Source organism: Mesoplodon densirostris, chromosome 2 (genome assembly GCF_025265405.1).
Source record: "Mesoplodon densirostris isolate mMesDen1 chromosome 2, mMesDen1 primary haplotype, whole genome shotgun sequence".
NCBI lineage: Eukaryota > Metazoa > Chordata > Mammalia > Artiodactyla > Ziphiidae > Mesoplodon > Mesoplodon densirostris.
In genome coordinates, this window is record NC_082662.1 from 76,422,648 (window position 1) to 76,440,169 (window position 17,522).

General features: G+C 41.4%; 1 protein-coding gene across 1 annotated transcript in view; it reads right to left on the reverse strand.

The window, feature by feature from the left end:
- Positions 1-435: 435 nt before the first annotated feature.
- Positions 436-17,522, reverse strand: part of LPAR3 (lysophosphatidic acid receptor 3) — a 59,204-nt gene continuing 42,117 nt past the window's right edge. Inside the window, exon 3 of the mRNA XM_060085042.1 lies at positions 436-767. Within this exon, the coding sequence (XP_059941025.1) occupies positions 436-767 (332 nt within the window). The remainder of the gene's footprint in view (positions 768-17,522) is intronic.

Here is a 17,522-nt window from a genome sequence, read left to right on the forward strand (position 1 = left end):
TTTAAAATTTCAAATGCATGCAGAAAGAACTACATAGGCTTTCCAAGCAGCTACATAAGGTGGCTCAAGTGACATTTTTATTTATTTTGGTCTAAGCCCTTTAACAGCATCCTTCAGAAACACAAAGAGAATGGCTACAAGATGGTGGCAGAGCCCAGGATGTATGGCCTGGTGGGCGATGCCCCAAGGGGTTCACAGGATGTCAGGCAGGAATCCACCGTGCTGCCTTCCCGCTTTCTGTGCGTTTTCTCTCAATGCATTGTGTCCTCTCTTTCCTGCCCATGCTTTTAAATGATGAAAAACAATTTTTAAAGAAATTTCCCAATGATTCATTCAGAGCTCAAATAACACTGTACGTGGGCTTAGTTGGAGACAGGTAACCATTCTGAACAGTTCTCCCAGAGGAGGCTGGGCCAGGCAGAGGGGCATTGAAGCCTAGGAGCTGCTCTTGTTGCAGACCTGGTCTCGGTTGCTGTTATCCTCCATATACTGGCTGCCCCCCGTGTCGCTCTGGCTGAGGACCATGGAGGGGATGTGGGAGGGCCGCCTCTCTGGGTTCTTCTCCTGCGAGAAGCAGCAAAGCATCCTCTTCATGGTGCTGTACATGTCCTCATCCTTGTAGGAGTAGATGATGGGGTTCATGACGGAGTTAAGCAGCGCCAGCAGCAGGAACCACCTTTTCACATGCTGCACGTTGCACCACGTGCAGTTCAGGCCGTCGAGCAGCAGAACCACCAGACCTGGTGTCCAGCACACGACAAAGGCCCCTGGAGGGAGAGAGAGGAAGCAACAGGCACTCAGACCTCAGGCTAATTATTTGGGTTTCTTCTCGCCCAGTCTTTGGTCCGGGGTGTCAAGGGACCTTGAGGATTTGTTCTGACAGCTGCAAAGCAAACTTCCAGCCTTCCTCTGAGCATTTGAGACTGGGCCTGTTAGAAGCAAACAGACTCTTAACCACGTTCCACTTCACCTTCTTATCTGCTTACCCAGGTACCGTAATTAGGGGCTTACACTTATCTCTTACTTATTGAGCACAACATGGACCTTATTTCTGTTTGTTCTCTGAATCACACTAGGAGGCTGTGCAGTCATTATCCACACTCTGCAGGTGAGAAAACTGAGGTCAAATCCCAGGGTCTATGTGGGGAAGCCTCACACACTTAACCCTGCACTCTACTGTTCTCCAAATCAGACGTTCCAAATGTTTTCCTGAAAATAAGATGCATTGCATCTATGGGAGTCTCCTAGTCTTTTAATCAAGTCACCTGCTCAAAAACTGTATTCTTTACAAATTCAAGTTGCTGCTGAGTAAGCACTAAATTCTTTTTGACATATTCATAGGCCATCTCCTTTAATAATCTGTTCTAGGATGAGATATTGTTGTCAGAAATAAATCTTTCTCTTTCATGATGAGATAGAGATGTGCTTTTTATTAGCACATTTATTTATTTAGCATAATTTTAGCACCAATGGCACACGAATGGGGGGTCTGTTCTGAGTCTCTACCCATATGATCATACTTAGCTTACCTCAAACTTTCTGGTATGTTTTTCCTAAAATATGAGACACATGTTCAATATTTCCCTACTTAGTCATCGTAACATCAGATAACAATGACAGCTAACACATCAACGCTTCCCTTTATTAACTCATAGAACCACACTCTGAAATAGACATCATTATCATCCTCAGGAAACTGAGGCACAAGAGAAGTTCAGTAACTTGCTTACAGGCAAATAGCTTGTAAGGGACATTGAATTTTGAACCTAGGCAGTCTTCCTCCACAGGCTGTACACTGGGCCACTATGGGACCTGCCTCCATACTGGGACGTGGTTTCTTTCTCCCAAAGTCCTTCTGATTTCTGAAGGCCCTTACTTATCCACTGAACAAATAGTCATTGTGAGGTTTCAGTGTGCCAAGAACTGTACTATACAGTGAATGAGGTGAAGACCATGCGGTGCGGGAACAAAAGTGCTAATGGGAGAGACAGAAGGAACAAGCGAGTCTGTGAACCGTTTCACCAACTAGTTACCCTTCCTGGTTAGAGTCAGACCTGGACAGTATTCCTCTTGGTGCTTTATCTTCCTTCTGAGAGATATAATAATAAGCAAGTCAAGTCAAGAATTATAAAGAGGCAGTATGAGGCCGTGAAACTCCATGAGCTATGGGGTCAGACAGCTACGCCCAGCCCCTCACCTTACACGCTGCTAGTGAGGCAAATTACTCTTCTGAGCCTTCATTCCCTTATTTAATAAGGATAATGATCCCGATTTACGAAGTGGTTGTTAAGAGTCAGAGGTAATGAAAAGTGGCGTCTAATACCGTGTTGGGTTCACTCAGCAGTGGTTATCATGAGATGCTTTGTCAAAGACATCTGCCAAAAGTAGATGATCAGGAGTTCTCAGGGGGTTTCATTTCCCATTTCATAACTACAGCTCTCCAATGGCTCCCTTTTTTCTCCATCCTGTATTATTTTGAGTTTGGCTGACATATGTGAAGAAAGAAGTGAACTTAGAGATAAAATATCAGGGATTTGGGTCCTAATTCTTCACTTACTGTGCAACTCTGGGAGATCCATGCCATTGGTCTGGGCTTCATCTTCTTAAACTGTAAACTGAGGATGTTAGGCAAGTTCTGGGTTTTTCAAACTGTGGGCCAAGGCACCTTAGTGAGTATGCAATCAATTTAATGAATTGGGAAAAGTTTCTTTTCTTTTTTAATGAAAGAATGGAAATGCAAATGGAATGGAATAGCTCAGAGTATATTACACAGACCAAGAGAAGTACTGTTTCATGAAACTTTTGTTTCAGTTTTATATACTATATTTATGTGTGCATTGGTTATAAAATAAAATATTATTTTTGACTGCTGGGATTAGTCAAAAAGTTTGAAAAACACTAATTTAGATAACCTTTAAGGCTGCATCCAGCTCCAGTGGTCTGTATTTCCCATAGAAGTAATACTTTTGTTCTCTCTGCCATTTCTGAGACAGGGTTACTATGTTGTCAGGAGGGAAGAACTAAACAAAGCAGACATCAAAAGCTGTAGCTACCAAATTTGATGTGAAGAGTCCTTTTTGTGTGAGATGGCAGAATTCCAAAGAAATCCTAGTGGGAGTGTTCCAAGGTTTTTGTGTTAATGGGTAGGAGGGAGAAATATTGATAAACTTTATACTTAGTTAAATACGCATGTCAAAATTTAATAGTGTATATAACTTCCAAACCAATGGAGGGGGAAGGATGCAAGTAAAGGAAAGGAAAAAAAAGTCTCAATGCATAAGAAAGGAGGGAAACATAGAAAAATGGGATAAAGAAAAAATTAAGATGCTGGAAATGAATCCAGATAAGTTGATCCTTGAACAACACAGGGGTTAGGGGCACTGACCCCTGCACAGTCAAAAATCCATATATAACTTTACATTTGGCCCTCGTATCTATGATTCCACATCTGTAGATACAACCAACCTCAGATCAGATTATGTAGCACTGTAGCATGTATTTACTGAAAAAAAATCTGCACATAAATGGACCCGCTCAGTTCAAACCCCTGTTGTTCAAGGGTCAACGGTATACTAATAATCAAAATCAATGTTAATTGTATAGTTAAAAAAGTGAATCTAAATAATTTGATGTCTAACATTATAACCATATGTGCTAAAACCATGAAGAAAAGCAAGATGATTAACATGAAATTTATAATATGATTATTTCTACAGGAGAGAGGGGGCCACCAGGATAGGGCACAAAGAGGTTCTAAAGACACTGAAAATGTTCTATTAAATTGGGTGGCAAGTACACAGGTGTTTTAAATTTTTAATATTCTTTTAAGTGTTATTCTTTAAACTGTACATATATCTTATATAATTTTGTTTGAATGATATATTTCACACACACGTCAGAAAAAAGGATAAAAGTAAATTGTCAACATGTTTTCCTAAAGACTGTTTTTAAAATTGGATTTTTAAAAATCATTAAAGCTTTTTTCCCTAGCATAAAATTCTAGTTTGGATTAATCAGGGGCCCTAAACACTCTAAATAAATCTTCAAATTGATGCCCTGTTTGTCATAATGTGGTACTTCACATACATTTTCCTTTTGCATTGAATTTCATAAAATAATTCATTCAGTCAACACTGACACACTTTTCACTGAGCAATGGTTATACACCAGGCACTCTTGTAAGCATTTTATATGAATTAACCATTTAATCCTCATAGCAACCCTTGGAAATAGGTACTATTACACACACACACACACACACACACATATACATATAACTTTCATTTATATATATAAAACCCTCATTTTAAACCTGAGGAAAGTGAACCACAGAGAAATTGGTAAACTGCTCAAAGCCATGATAAGTGGAAGGGCCAGGATTTGAAAAGGCAGCCTGGCCCCAGGGCCTGTGCTTCTTTTCACGTGCTAGGCTGCTCAGCAGTGAGCTGCAAAGGATATTATTTCTAAAGTAAGTGATGGGGAAGGGGGGAGGGTACTTCTGACCTTTAAAGTCTCGTTCATAGAATATCATACCTGACTGTGAAACTGCATACAGTATATCACAACCAAGTCATTCTTTGCTTTGCTAACAGAAAGAATTTCTGGCAAAGGAAGGAAGGAAGGGAGGGAGGGTGGGAGGGAGGAAGCGAAAACGATGAAGAAGGAAAGAAGGAAGGAAGGGAAGGGGAGGAAAGAAAGGAGAAAGAATTTCAACAAAAATACAGGTAAGAAGAGCAACAAAAATCTGCTGACCTGGGGCTTCCCTGGTGGCGCAGTGGTTAAGAATCCGCCTGCCAATGCAGGGGAAAAGGGTTCGAGCCCTGGTCCGGGAAGATCCTACATGCCGCGTAGCAACTAAGCCCGCGGGCCGCAACTACTGAACCTGCGCTCTAGAGCCCGCGCGCCACAACTACTAAGCCCACGTGCCACAACTATGGAAGCCCGCGTGCCTAGAGCCCGTGGTCCGCAACAAGAAAAGCCACCGCAATGAGAAGCCCCCTCACTGCCACGAAGAGCAGCCCCTGCTCGCCGCAACTAGAGAAAGCCCGCGCGCAGCAACGGAAACCCAATGCAGCCATAAATAAATAAATAAATAAATAAATAAATAAATAAATAAAATTTATCCAAAAAAAAAAAATCTGCTGACTTTTTCTTTACACTGTTTCCAAGAACAACAAAAGGCAAGTCTCTGACAGAACAGCCGCCACACACTGCACTGCTGATGGGTGCTTCAGCGGTGCTGTCTGAGGTGATGATTGCACTCCGAGCAGGAACCCTGGGAAATTGCAGCTCCCCAACTCCTCCACCAGCGGCCAAGCTCTACCTCCAAACACATCTCAGAGCGGGGTCACAGCTTATCTAAACAGCTCATTCCTTGGGAGTTTTTACTGTATGTCAGCAGCAACAGATATGAGGTCCCCAAAAACATTTAAAAGAGAAGAAAATGTCAGGAATGGTTTTGGCCTTGGGAATCCGTCTTTTTGGAGAACTCTTGGAGAATGTGGGAGATGTCAGAAACATACAAATGTTTCTGTCTGTCCCAGTTCTTAAAAGAGGGGCAGAGGGTACATCCTGAGAAATATATATCAGTCAGTCCCTTATCAATTTCCAAAAGTTTCTAGAGGAAAAAACTAAGATGAATGTTTTTTGAGTATTTAAACTCAATGCTCAGACCAAGACAGCTGGGACCAAACAAGGCTTTCAAAGAGACATATGCCAAGCCCGGATCTTTTTTTTTTTTTTTTTTTTCCCTAAATCAGGCATTAACAAGTAGGAGCAGATCTAAAGGTATCTATCTGGGAACTGATGGAAGAAATCAAGCATGTTTCTCTTGGAAAAGAAAAGGCAAAGGAAAACCACATTATGTTAACTATTCCCAAAGACCTGAAGGGCCATCACATAAAGAGAAGCATGACTTATCTTGAAGGTCACCCTGAGACAAATGGAAAAGTACCAAAAGGCAGAATTTGAATGTAAGACTTCTTTCTAAGAAAATGAAGCTATTAGGAGAGGAATTTGTTGTTCGGCAGATAGAGAGCCTCCCTTGGCCAGGGTATTTACTTTGCCCAGATCATCCTGAGATGTACAAAGGGAAGAGATTTTTCCTAAATGAGAGAGAGAGGGTTAAGTGGCTTCTGAACTCTTTTCCAAGTAGAAAACTGCTAAATTCTACAAACTATGAGTTTCAACTCCCCATAAAATTCAAACAAATTCGACGTATTGGTTTCCCTGACACCATTATCAGACAGTATGGCTAAAAACTGATTAAGATGAATTCTCTGAGCTACCAGTTCCCAAAGCTGGCTGGCCATCAAATTCCCAGGGGAGCTTTTTAATAATGCAGATCTCCTGGTCCTAGATCAGAGCCAATGGTCAGACTCTCTGGGGTGGTACATGGAAATCTGTAGTACTAAAAAGTTCCCTGGGTGATTATGATGCATGGCCAGTTTTGCAAACCATTTTTCTACGCTGACCAATCAAGCTGATCCTGTCAGCAAAATTGTAGACTCCAGACACACTTGGCAAAAAGTCATGGAAAAGAGAAAGGGGGCAGAATTCTTTAGAACAAGAAAATCACCTTCAGATCAATACCTTCAGCTTCTATTTGGACAGAATGTTTGAGTACATCTTATGCATAAATGAAATGTACAAACACTAGCAGGGAAACTAGTCTACAGGCAAGGCATATACCGTCCTCCACTGGCCTTGGTTGGTGCTCTGGTTTGCCCTGCCAGGAATGCCTTCCTGGCTCCTAATCTAAGGTCTACTTTTCATTCTAAGCTTAGCTCCTCCACTGGACCTTTCCCATATGTCCAACCCACAATGACCATTCCCTCCTCTCAACTCCTGTGGCATTTTCCACCTACAACATCCACATGGCACTGGGCATATTACCTGCTTAATTCCACTCTAACATTTCCCAAGAGCTCTGGGCTGGGCAGTGTGCTTAGAGCTTTACATACACCCATTGTTTAAAACTCATGGCCCTGTGAAGTTGCCACTCTTATTTTCCGTCTCACATATGAGGAATTTGAACTTCAGAACAGCTCAAGAGTTTGTCCTAGGTTTAGTCAGAAGCCAACAAATAGAAGAGTCAGAATTTGAACCCAGGCCTGATTCCCCCATGCAAACTCTTGAGTGTTGTGCTATTCTGAGGTCATTTTTAATATATACATCCTGTCTCTCGGGCCCATTGCAAGCTTCCTAAGCATGTAGGCTGTGCCTCATACCTGTCTGTGTCCTCAGAATGAAGTATAGAGCTCCATACTCAGTAACAGAGACGATGAGTCCATTGAACATAACTGAAGTTTATTAAGAGGACACATGGGGCCAGGTAACGCATGAGCTGCAGCACTTGCTGATGCAAACAGTGTGCCATCCTGCCCTTCGGGCACTGACAGGCAGGGAAACAGGATGTGATGATTCTGATTACTGTCCAGGAAGGTGTCAGGTGAAATGACACTCAGTTGAGCTGAGTATTGAAGGTCAAGAATGACTGTGCAGAGGTGAGAAGTAGCATGATGTACTTGGGGAATTCCAAACAGTTTAGGATGGTTTTAACCCAGGAAGGTTACTAGGGAAGTAAGATGAAGTCTGAAAGATGAACATGGGTCAGACCTGGAAGGGCCCTGTGGGCAGTTCTCAGGAGTTTGGATTTATTGTATAGATCACACCCCATAAGTCTTTTTCAAGCAGGAGTTCATCAGGTGAATGCCCTCAAGTATCCATGGTATGTAATGAATTAACCTCTCTCCCAAGCACCTAGAATGGTATGAGTCATACACCATCATGGGAGGATTAAGAAAATATTTCTAGGTTCCACGGTTCATAAAGGAAACCTAATGAGAAAGGTTAAGAGCTGAGGTGTTTCAGGCTCAGTTGTAACTCATCAGTGGCTTGTGAAATCAATTTAGTAGGTTGCAACCAGCTTTTTTCCAAAAAATAAAACAGAAAACATCAGGATACATCAAGTATAGTAATGGTATGTTTCATGAAACTTGTTTCAATTACATACAAAACTATGTGTATGTAGTGGGCCATGATAGAGAATGTACATTATTTCTCACTGTGGGGTCCTGATTGAAAAATAAAAATTAAAACCTACTTCTGTAGATTTTTTTTTTTTAAGTAGAGGATGACTTCCCAAAGAAAATCTCTTGTTAAACTTCAATATCAGAGCTGCTCTGACTAAAGAAGGAGACGGGGTGGGGGGAGTTGAATAAAGATCTTCCTGGAGAATTCACTCCCATCTTCACACTACAGTGCTCCCCCTGCTCCCCGCTACACATACATACACTGAGGCACCTCTGAGGAACCCCTGGGAACCTCGCTGGCCTAGGTTTGAAAATGACTGCTGTAGAATGGTAGTTCTTTGAAGATTTTTAATCAAGAGCATGGATAAGTCTTATATTTTAAAGCAAACCTGTGTCTGAGTGCTCAGGATGGAATGGAGGTATGTGACGCTCCCCCTGCATCACAATCACCTGGGCTGACTGCTTGAAATTCAGATTTCTGGGTCCCACCCAGACCTACCAAGTGATAAACTGATGAAGGTATGATCTGGGCATCTCCAGTTTTAACGAGCTCCCCGGGGAATGCTTTAGTAGGGTGAAGTATAGGACCACTGACCTAGGCATGGAGACTCCTCTGAAGACCAGCTAAAATTCAGGTGGAAAGTCTAAGGATCTGATGGAGTTGGAGAGACGTAGCCAGGTCAGCGAGGTGGTAAGGAGGAAAACCTGTAAGACTCGATGTATAAACAACTGGATCTAGGTAGTGAGGGAGAGGAAAGAATCCAGGGTGATTGGGTAGCATGGGATTCTGATAACCAAGCGGGAGAGAGAGGAGGGACAGGCTTAGAAGGAAGAGATGGTGATTCAATTTTAGGCATCGGGCACTTAGAATATCTGTGGCTCCTCCAGGCATAGACGAGTAGAAGGCAGCCAGAAATGTGGGTCGGAACTCTGAGAGCTCCAAATTGAAATGTTAACTTGGGAGTCATCAGCAGTAGGTGGAACTGAAGCCGTATGTTCTTTCATTAATAAATACTTACTAGGCAACCACCTGCCATGTGTCAGCCACTAAGAGTGAATGTCTTCCAGATGATTACATTTGAATAACAAATATAACATCCTTCTAGTGCCACGTGACAGGTCAGTTATGTTGATAAGAAACATTTTTTTTTTTTTTTTTTTTTTTTTTTTTTTTGCGGTACGCGGGCCTCTCACTGCCATGGCATCTCCCGTTGCAGAGCACGGGCTCCGGACGCGCAGGCTCAGCGGCCATGGCCTCACGGGCCCAGCCACTCCGCGGCATGTGGGATCTTCCCGGGCCGGGGCACGAACCCGTGTCCCCTGCATCGGCAGGCGGACCCCCAACCACTGCGCCACCAGGGAAGCCCTATTTTTTTTATTTTAATGATATTCTATGTTCTTTCAGTACCTGTTTAAGAGACTCACTAATAGTCCAATTAGATTACCACTGAGCTTTCCTCTAGTAATTCAACGAGTTTCAGTGCTGTACTCAAAAACCAGTATCATGAATTCAATACAAGTTTCTAAAGTATAGTGAATCATACACTAGAATATTCAATTAAGTTCTGAAATGATATTTAATGACTGCAATTTAAGGTAATCGGAAACATCAAGTTAAGGAATGTCTAACACTTTAGAAGAGACAATTACAACTGAAAATATTGGTGACAAGTGAAATCAAAAATCTTTCAAACTCCCTAGTCAATATTATGCTGAAATAATCTACAACCACCATCCCCCTTGTTTGGAAGTTTTCAAAATATTTCAAACAATACCCTGGTTAACACCTCATGGCTACATTATATGAAAGAAGATACATACATTATAGGAAAGAATACCAGTCCATATGGGAGAAGGGCCCCTCACTGCAATGTATTTAAGATAGTTCTTGGGGTTTAGGTGACAGACAAGATGTATAGAAGATTCAGACCTCAAGTTGTATGACTCCTGTTCTTTAGGACTCATACTTTTCTATTCCATCTAGTTAGCCTTATTTTCCTCTGTTTAAAAATTCATACATACAATTAAAAAGAAAACTTGACATGTGAGTGGCACATAAATAAAACATCCATAGTGATAAAAGCAATCACTCACACAGAATAGTCTCACTTTGGCACACAGGCTACTCATTTCATCAAACAAGAGGATATATTTTAAATATGTTCACTCTGTTATTCTTTGTTTTTAATCCAGGAAAAAACAGCAGGGCACCAGCAATAATGCTAACCTACTAAGCCACAGGGCTGTCTGATTTACTAAAATAGAAAATTACAACTCTACATAAAAATCAGGCTAGGAACCTCATCCTATGGAAGCTCTCTTCTTATTTGAAAAGAATTTTAAAAGTAAAAATTTAAAGTTAATAGCTATTCTTGGTTAGAAGTATTACAATGTGTAAGTTACATACTAATAGAATATTCAAGTAAAAATGCTCTTATGATACTAAAGAATTTATTCAATAATTTAAAAATAACACCTCCAGATGTGGTTTGCATTCAAATTCATACTCGTTTACCCACAGTGTTTTAGAAGTCCAATAATTCAGAAAATAGATTGTCACATATGTGAAAGGAATGAAAATATATACCTTGAGTAAACCTGACTTATTTTTACTGCAGAAAACAAGAAACACTGAGACACTTCAAATAGATGATGAGCAGTTAAGCATTCCACAAATGATTCATTTAACACGGTTGTTACTACCGCTGTATCTTTTGACTCTAACAACTGCTTTTAGACACTTGTTTCAAACTTGTAGCCAGCTTTGGAAAGTTGAAATTCTTTGCTGCCAAGGAGTTATGAGATAAAATTTAAAGCAGAGGCATACTAGCTAGAACCACAGCCTAGACCTAATTGTAGTGTCTATCTCAGGGCAACAGCTGGAAATCATAAACTGCAACAGTAAGAAAACACCATCTCCACCTCCAGATTCCTCTTTAAGCACCGTATGCGTGGACCTACAATACCTCAGTACCTCACTAACTATTATATCAAGGGCTCTCTAGCATCTAAGAAAAGGTGTGAGGTCAGCAGCTATTTGTCTGGTATAATCTTAAAGACTGACAGATCCCAGCTAGCCTGCCCAAGGATCTGAACTTCTTTCTGCTGGAGTCACTTCTTTGAATTAGGAAGGCCTGCACCTTACCTAGACACGAACATATTAAGCTGTAGGCATGTAATAATCTACATATCACATAAGCTGTCATCAGCATGGAGCAGGGTTGTGAGGCAATGCAAAAGGGATATCTTTGATGGGGCTGAAAATTTTGAAAAGGGTTGCAGCATGGGACAATGTACAGGGAAGCTGACCTGATTAGGAGACAAGATTCTAGACACCCAGATGGCACAAAATACCATCTTGAGCTCAGAGGAAAGGAACAGGATGTAGGAGACTTGACTTAGAGAGAGTTGGGCCTGGAAGAGTGATGGTATGGTATAGCTCAGGAAGTACGAAGTCCTGACTCAGGGCTACCCCTTTCCGTCCTACTCCCATGGCTGCCATCATTAATCCACCATGTGCTTCTGAACCCAGATGGCCTGGGAGCCTTCACAGCACAGTGCTCAGCCTCTAGCAATCAGCTGGAATTTGCCCTTGAGATGACATCCACTTACCATCCCTATTATAGTAAAAAAAAAAAAAAAAAAAAAAAGAGCATAGGCTAAAGATCAAGCAGACCCAGAGTTGAAATCCTGGTTTATGCCCATAGGCAAATCAGTTCACCTTCCTGAGCCTCCCTCCACTTCTTAGCTATGGAATGAGCATGAAGGATACTGACCTGACAGGATTTTTTGGGAGATTTACTGCGATAATGGGTGGAGAGTGCCTAACACAGAAGACACTCAGAAAATGTTCATTCTGACTGCCCAGATGGTGTGGGACACTTCCCCTGCTGTGCTTCCTCAGGCAATTTATGAACACATCTGGTGTGTTGCTGTCGTGTGAAAGTGTGAAAGCTTGCTGAAGTGTGAAAGCTTTGGTCGCTGTCATAGGCCCACACCTGTGTGTACACATGTGCACACACACACACACACAATCTATTACACTCTATCCTATTTTGGCTACCCTGCTACACTGACATCCTCAGAGGAGATCCCTTCTGCACCTTCTTCAGCTTGGGATGCACAGTGCTTGACCATGTGCCATACACATAATAGGTACGTAATACTTGAAGCTTATTAAATGAAGAAGTAAGGGATCTTGATTCAAATGCAGACCCTGGACTAGAGTAATTTGAAAAGGTCATTCTATGTCTCTGCCTCCAGTTTCTTCATCCGTATATTAAGGGATTTGGACCATAATGACCTGTAAGTTTCCTTCTGGCTCCTACACTGGCTGATTCTGAGTTTCACCTACAGCTTCCTTCTCTACATGCAGATGTGTAGATAGTCTGCTGTAAATACACCCCACTAGTTCTTAAATAGCCAGCTTCTCCAATAACTCATTTTGCATTTGTTATGCTTTCTGCTACCAAGTGGGGAAAAAAAAGAATCCAAGTGACAAACATCTATAGTTTCAACTTGCCAGGTGTATGAATCAGAGCGCCATTCAGAATCTGTCAAAATACCTTTAACTTGCTACTTTTGATCATATGTAACTTGTCCCTAAGCTTGTTGGAATTGGTATTTACCATAATTTGCTTTAAAGGAATGTAATGTGACACTGTCTTTGTTTTCTAAAGACTTTTTAAAGTTTACTTTGTAATTTAGAAAGCAATGCTAGTCAGAGCACAGTGCTCAAGTCCCAAGAATATGGCAATAATTACTGATTAACCTTTTAACCAGCAATTCAGTGATGCTAGAGGTGCAAACATAGCCTTGTTTTCTAATTTTCTTTATTCCTCAACTCCTTAGCTGCCCTGCTGCCACCCTCCCCAACCCCCAGTCATGTCCGATTCATCCCAGATGCTCTCCTTTATCTACTTTTCTTCATTTTCTCTTTTTCTTCAGGAATTCTGCTTGTATCCTATTTGTGATATAAGCATTGCTATCCCAGGACTGCATGCATCATCCAACGAAAATTCATTGAGCCCCAAGAGGTGCCAATAATTATGTTAATTACCCAGGACACAGGTAAATAAGGTGAAGCATACTAGCTCTTTCCCAGTTCCTGATTTCACTGGCTCCTTCTCATAGTTCAGCTCCAAGTGTACCCTTTGGAGAGCTTTTCCTTTGTGCCATATAAAGTAGCCCAACCCAGCCATTCCCTAAAATATTATTCTGTTTGATTTCCTTATATCACTCTCTGCACTTACCTTGTTTATTTGTTGACTGGTTGGTTGCTTCATTTACTAATTGCCCATCATCCCAGTTGGACAGAAAACATGAAAGTGAGGACTTTGCCCATTTAACTCACCTACAAACACCTTTCTTGTATACAGCGCCTTCTAGTTCGCTTCTGGAGGTTCTGATTCCAGGAGCCTGGAGTGGGGCCCAAGAATCTGAATGTTTAACAGATGTCCCAAGGGAGTCTCATGCTCAGGGTGAATGTGTGAAGTGCTGGATTTTATACAAACCTAGGTCTTAAAGTCTGATGACCATATCTGCTTACATCCCACTTGGGGATCCTTCCACTGAAAAGGAAAAGTCTTCAATTTGGATATACTCTGTGGACTCCTCTGTGAAATGTAATTTGGTGACAGTGAATGGTGTAGGCCTACAGGCATTTAAGAAAAGCCATTCTCCATCAGGTTCATATTCAAGAAAAATAAAATTATTGGTAAAGCACAACCTGCTTAATAACTTAATGAACAAACTATGTAATCAGAAAAAGAAAAAAAAAACCATTATTTGGAAGCATATTCTCAGTTTGCATTGAACAAACTTTCAAAGCTTGATAGAAGGAATATGAGGGAATGGGCGGCTTAAGTATACAGTAAGGATGAAAGAAGAAGAAAGCAAAGTAAGGTTGGAGGTCATAAATAGAATATGTATAACAGATAACAGTGAAAGAGACAATGGACACTGCAAACAAGGAGTGCCAGGAGTACACTTGCCAGGAGTGCCAAGTACAAGGAGATGCCGACAAAGTATCCTGTAAGAACCTGGAAATGAGAGGAAAAAGGTCGTTTTTTTAAATTCAGCCCTATACCAAAGTCATCTTAAAGAGACATTATAGTTCCCAGACCTGCAACACCTTTTCTGAAATCTGACTGAACTGACTAACATCTCAGAAGAAAGAATGTCATCAGAGCCAGGAATGTCTAGAACGACTGTATGCAATTCAGAGGGAGAAGAGTTCTTGGTCAAGGTCAGCCTTTCTCATGTCTGGGATGTCTCTATTTTTCCGATTCTGTACAAAAAACAACGTCTAATGGTAACTTGATTTGCCAGGTATTGAGTATCTAAACCTCTTGGTAACTTTATTTCCTCCATCCAAATAAATACGATGGCATTCTAGTTAATCACACACACACACACACACACACACACACACACAATCCAGAGAGAGGGCAGGCCAAAGGGAGGAAGGAAGGAGGCAAACCGGTTGTGGTGCCATGCTTGATTCACATTCTCCCCTCTGCCATCTGATGGCCTGATGGTCTCCTCCTCCTCCTTTGAAAGCAGCTCCCTTGTTACCTCCTGTGTGCAGCTTTCCTCAGACACTCCTCCCAAGGCTGAGCCAAATGTCCCCATCCCACATTTCCATAGGCTCTCCACATATTTACTGTCAAATTAGACACCATTAGTAGATTATCCCTCCATCTGGCCAGCTGGGTTGAGAGCACCTGAAGGGCAGAGATGCTGCCATATTCACCTTGGATTCCTGACACCTGATTGGGGCTGGATGCTTAGTAGTTGCTCAGTTTTCAAGGAAGCAGGAAAGGAAAGCTGAAATGTCCCTAACCTACTGACCACACACATGACCATATAAATATACCAATACCTTTGAGATCAGGCACTGTACCTTGGTGCTGCAATACCAGCAAGCTTGGAAAACTCCCCGTGCATTTTTCTCCCAGAGAAACTATAAACCATGTTATCATAGGTACCTGGGAAACCAAGGACTCCTCTTCTGATTTGGGATGGTTTATTATAATCTAGAACAGAAGAGTCTGAGGTTCTTATAGTCCATGTGTTTCCACATTTGGGTTAATCAAACACATTTAAGACATTATATCATAGCTTGAAAGAACTCTGTTTAAAATGTTACTTTTACTATACTATTAATCAAATGAGATTAATAAGTCAAAATGTGTAAACGACAATAAATGGTTTATAAATTGTCAATCAGTGAAGACGAAACATCCAAATCACATAAATATAGATGCTGAGAAAGACTGTTCAAAGTTTAAAGGAGTCTATCTTTGAACTAGAGACTATCTATTTACCTTGGTCCAGGATATTGGGCACATCAAATACCCTAAGTTCAATAAAGGGCAAATAAATAAAGTCTGAGATACTGTCTCCCTCAAACTGTGGAACTAAAGACATCGTGATACTCAAATAACAGAAAGCTCATCTTCTTATCATTTAGCCCCTCCCCCACAGGAAAACATTAAACACTTCCTCTTTCAACATATACCTTTTTATTTTCCTGAAGCAAATGTGTTCATTTATTATTGAGTACAATGACTAATTTGATCTTTTAACCTAATGATATACATATACTGAAGGATTTACTAGTTAGGTAAACTCGGGTAATTTACTTAAACTTGCTAAACCTTGTTTCCTCATCTGTAAAACAGACACTAAAATTCCCCTCGTGGGGTTGGTGAGGCCCAGTTGGGAGAACAGATATAAGGCCCTTCAGTGCAGCATTTAGCACAAAGACATCATCGTGATCAGCATCCCTTATGTGTACTCCTTTTGTGATCTGATATTTGGAAAACCTAAAACAGCATTGGTCAGAGGAGCATTTTAACAGCTCGGCCCCTGGCGCCAAACTACTGCGTTCAAATCCCAGAGGTACGCTTGCTTTGGGGTACCCTTGGGTGATTTTTATTTAACCTATTTAACCCACCTGTACCTCAGTAACCTTCTCTGTAACTTGGAGATAATAAGGACGCCCACCTCCTGGGATTGCTGTAAGGGCTACATCACTGATTATACATAAAATATCCAGATCATTGCTCAGCACTGAGTGAGACATGATGTGTTAGTCATTCTTGCTGTGGACCCTGCTTTCCAGGTTTAAAGACGGTCAGAATCAAACTCCAGAGTGGGAAGATGTGGAAAAATACTAGGAAACTAGAGTTATTTGAGATGCAGTAACTAGTTGCTATTTCCTAAGTAATCCCATAGGGATAATGACTTTTTTTCAATAAATTTCGTCTTTATTTTTTATTTTTTTTAATTTAGTCTTTTAGAACATAGGTGTATAGGAGGAACTAAGTGAAAAGACCTGAGTGACAGAAGTAGCCTGCGGAGTCCCGTCCATTCAGCACATCTCTGTTACAGCACTAGCAATGCTGCAAATATTTTTCATTTTCATGCCCGTTTTCTCTACTAGACCATATGTACCTCAAGGATTACAACTAGATACAGCCAATTTACTTTTGCATTCCCAGTTCTTAGCAGAGTGCCTGACATAAAGCAGACACTTAACCAATACTTATTAATGAGTGAGTGATCAAATGAGTGAATTGAAGAATGGTCTAAAGATATATGTAGATATTTGTCCAAGTACAAGAAGATCTTTTCATCCTATCAGAGCAGAATCTGACTCTTGCATCACCAGGTAGGAAGGAGCCAACAGCAAACGAGAAGATCAATGAACAGGAGTGACGTCTATAGCCTGGAACCTCAATTTCACAGAACCTAGTTTTCACCGTGTGGAGGTTTCATTATGAATCCTCTCATTTGCTTGGCAATTCTAATTAGCCCAGCCAGAGCTCATGTACTGCATAAGGCCTTTGGCAAGATTGTTTTGCTTTATGTGGATGATATACACCCAACCAACTAAAGTAGTTAATACTTGCTCCTAGTTCAAATAAGATCAAGTCGTCTTCCCATACCTGCACAAAAATGTTATCGATAACCCTAACAAACATTTTTTATAGAGTCATAGACTCTGAGATTCACAAGCGTTCTTACAGTTTGTCCATCTATCCTCCCACGTTGTGTAAGAATCCCTAAGTAGCACTACACATGAGAGTCATCTATCAGTTACCCAGCACCTCTAGCAAGGGGAAGCCCACCCGTATCACTAGGCAGCCAGCTCCATTGGAGAACAGCTCTAATTTTTACAAAGTTCTTCTGATAATGAGTGAAAATATTCTTTCTCAAATTTCTACCCCTTGATCCTAGCTTTAACTACCAAACTTCTAAAATATAATTCCTTTTTTTTTTTTTTTTTTTTCCTTTTTGCGTTATGTGGGCCTCTCACTGTTGTGGCCTCTCCCGTTGCGGAGCACAGGCTCCGGATGCGCAGGCCCAGCGGCCATGGCTCACGGGCCCAGCCGCTCCGCGGCATATGGGATCCTCCCAGACCGGGGCACGAACCCGTATCCCCTGCATCGGCAGGCGGACTCTCAACCACTGCGCCACCAG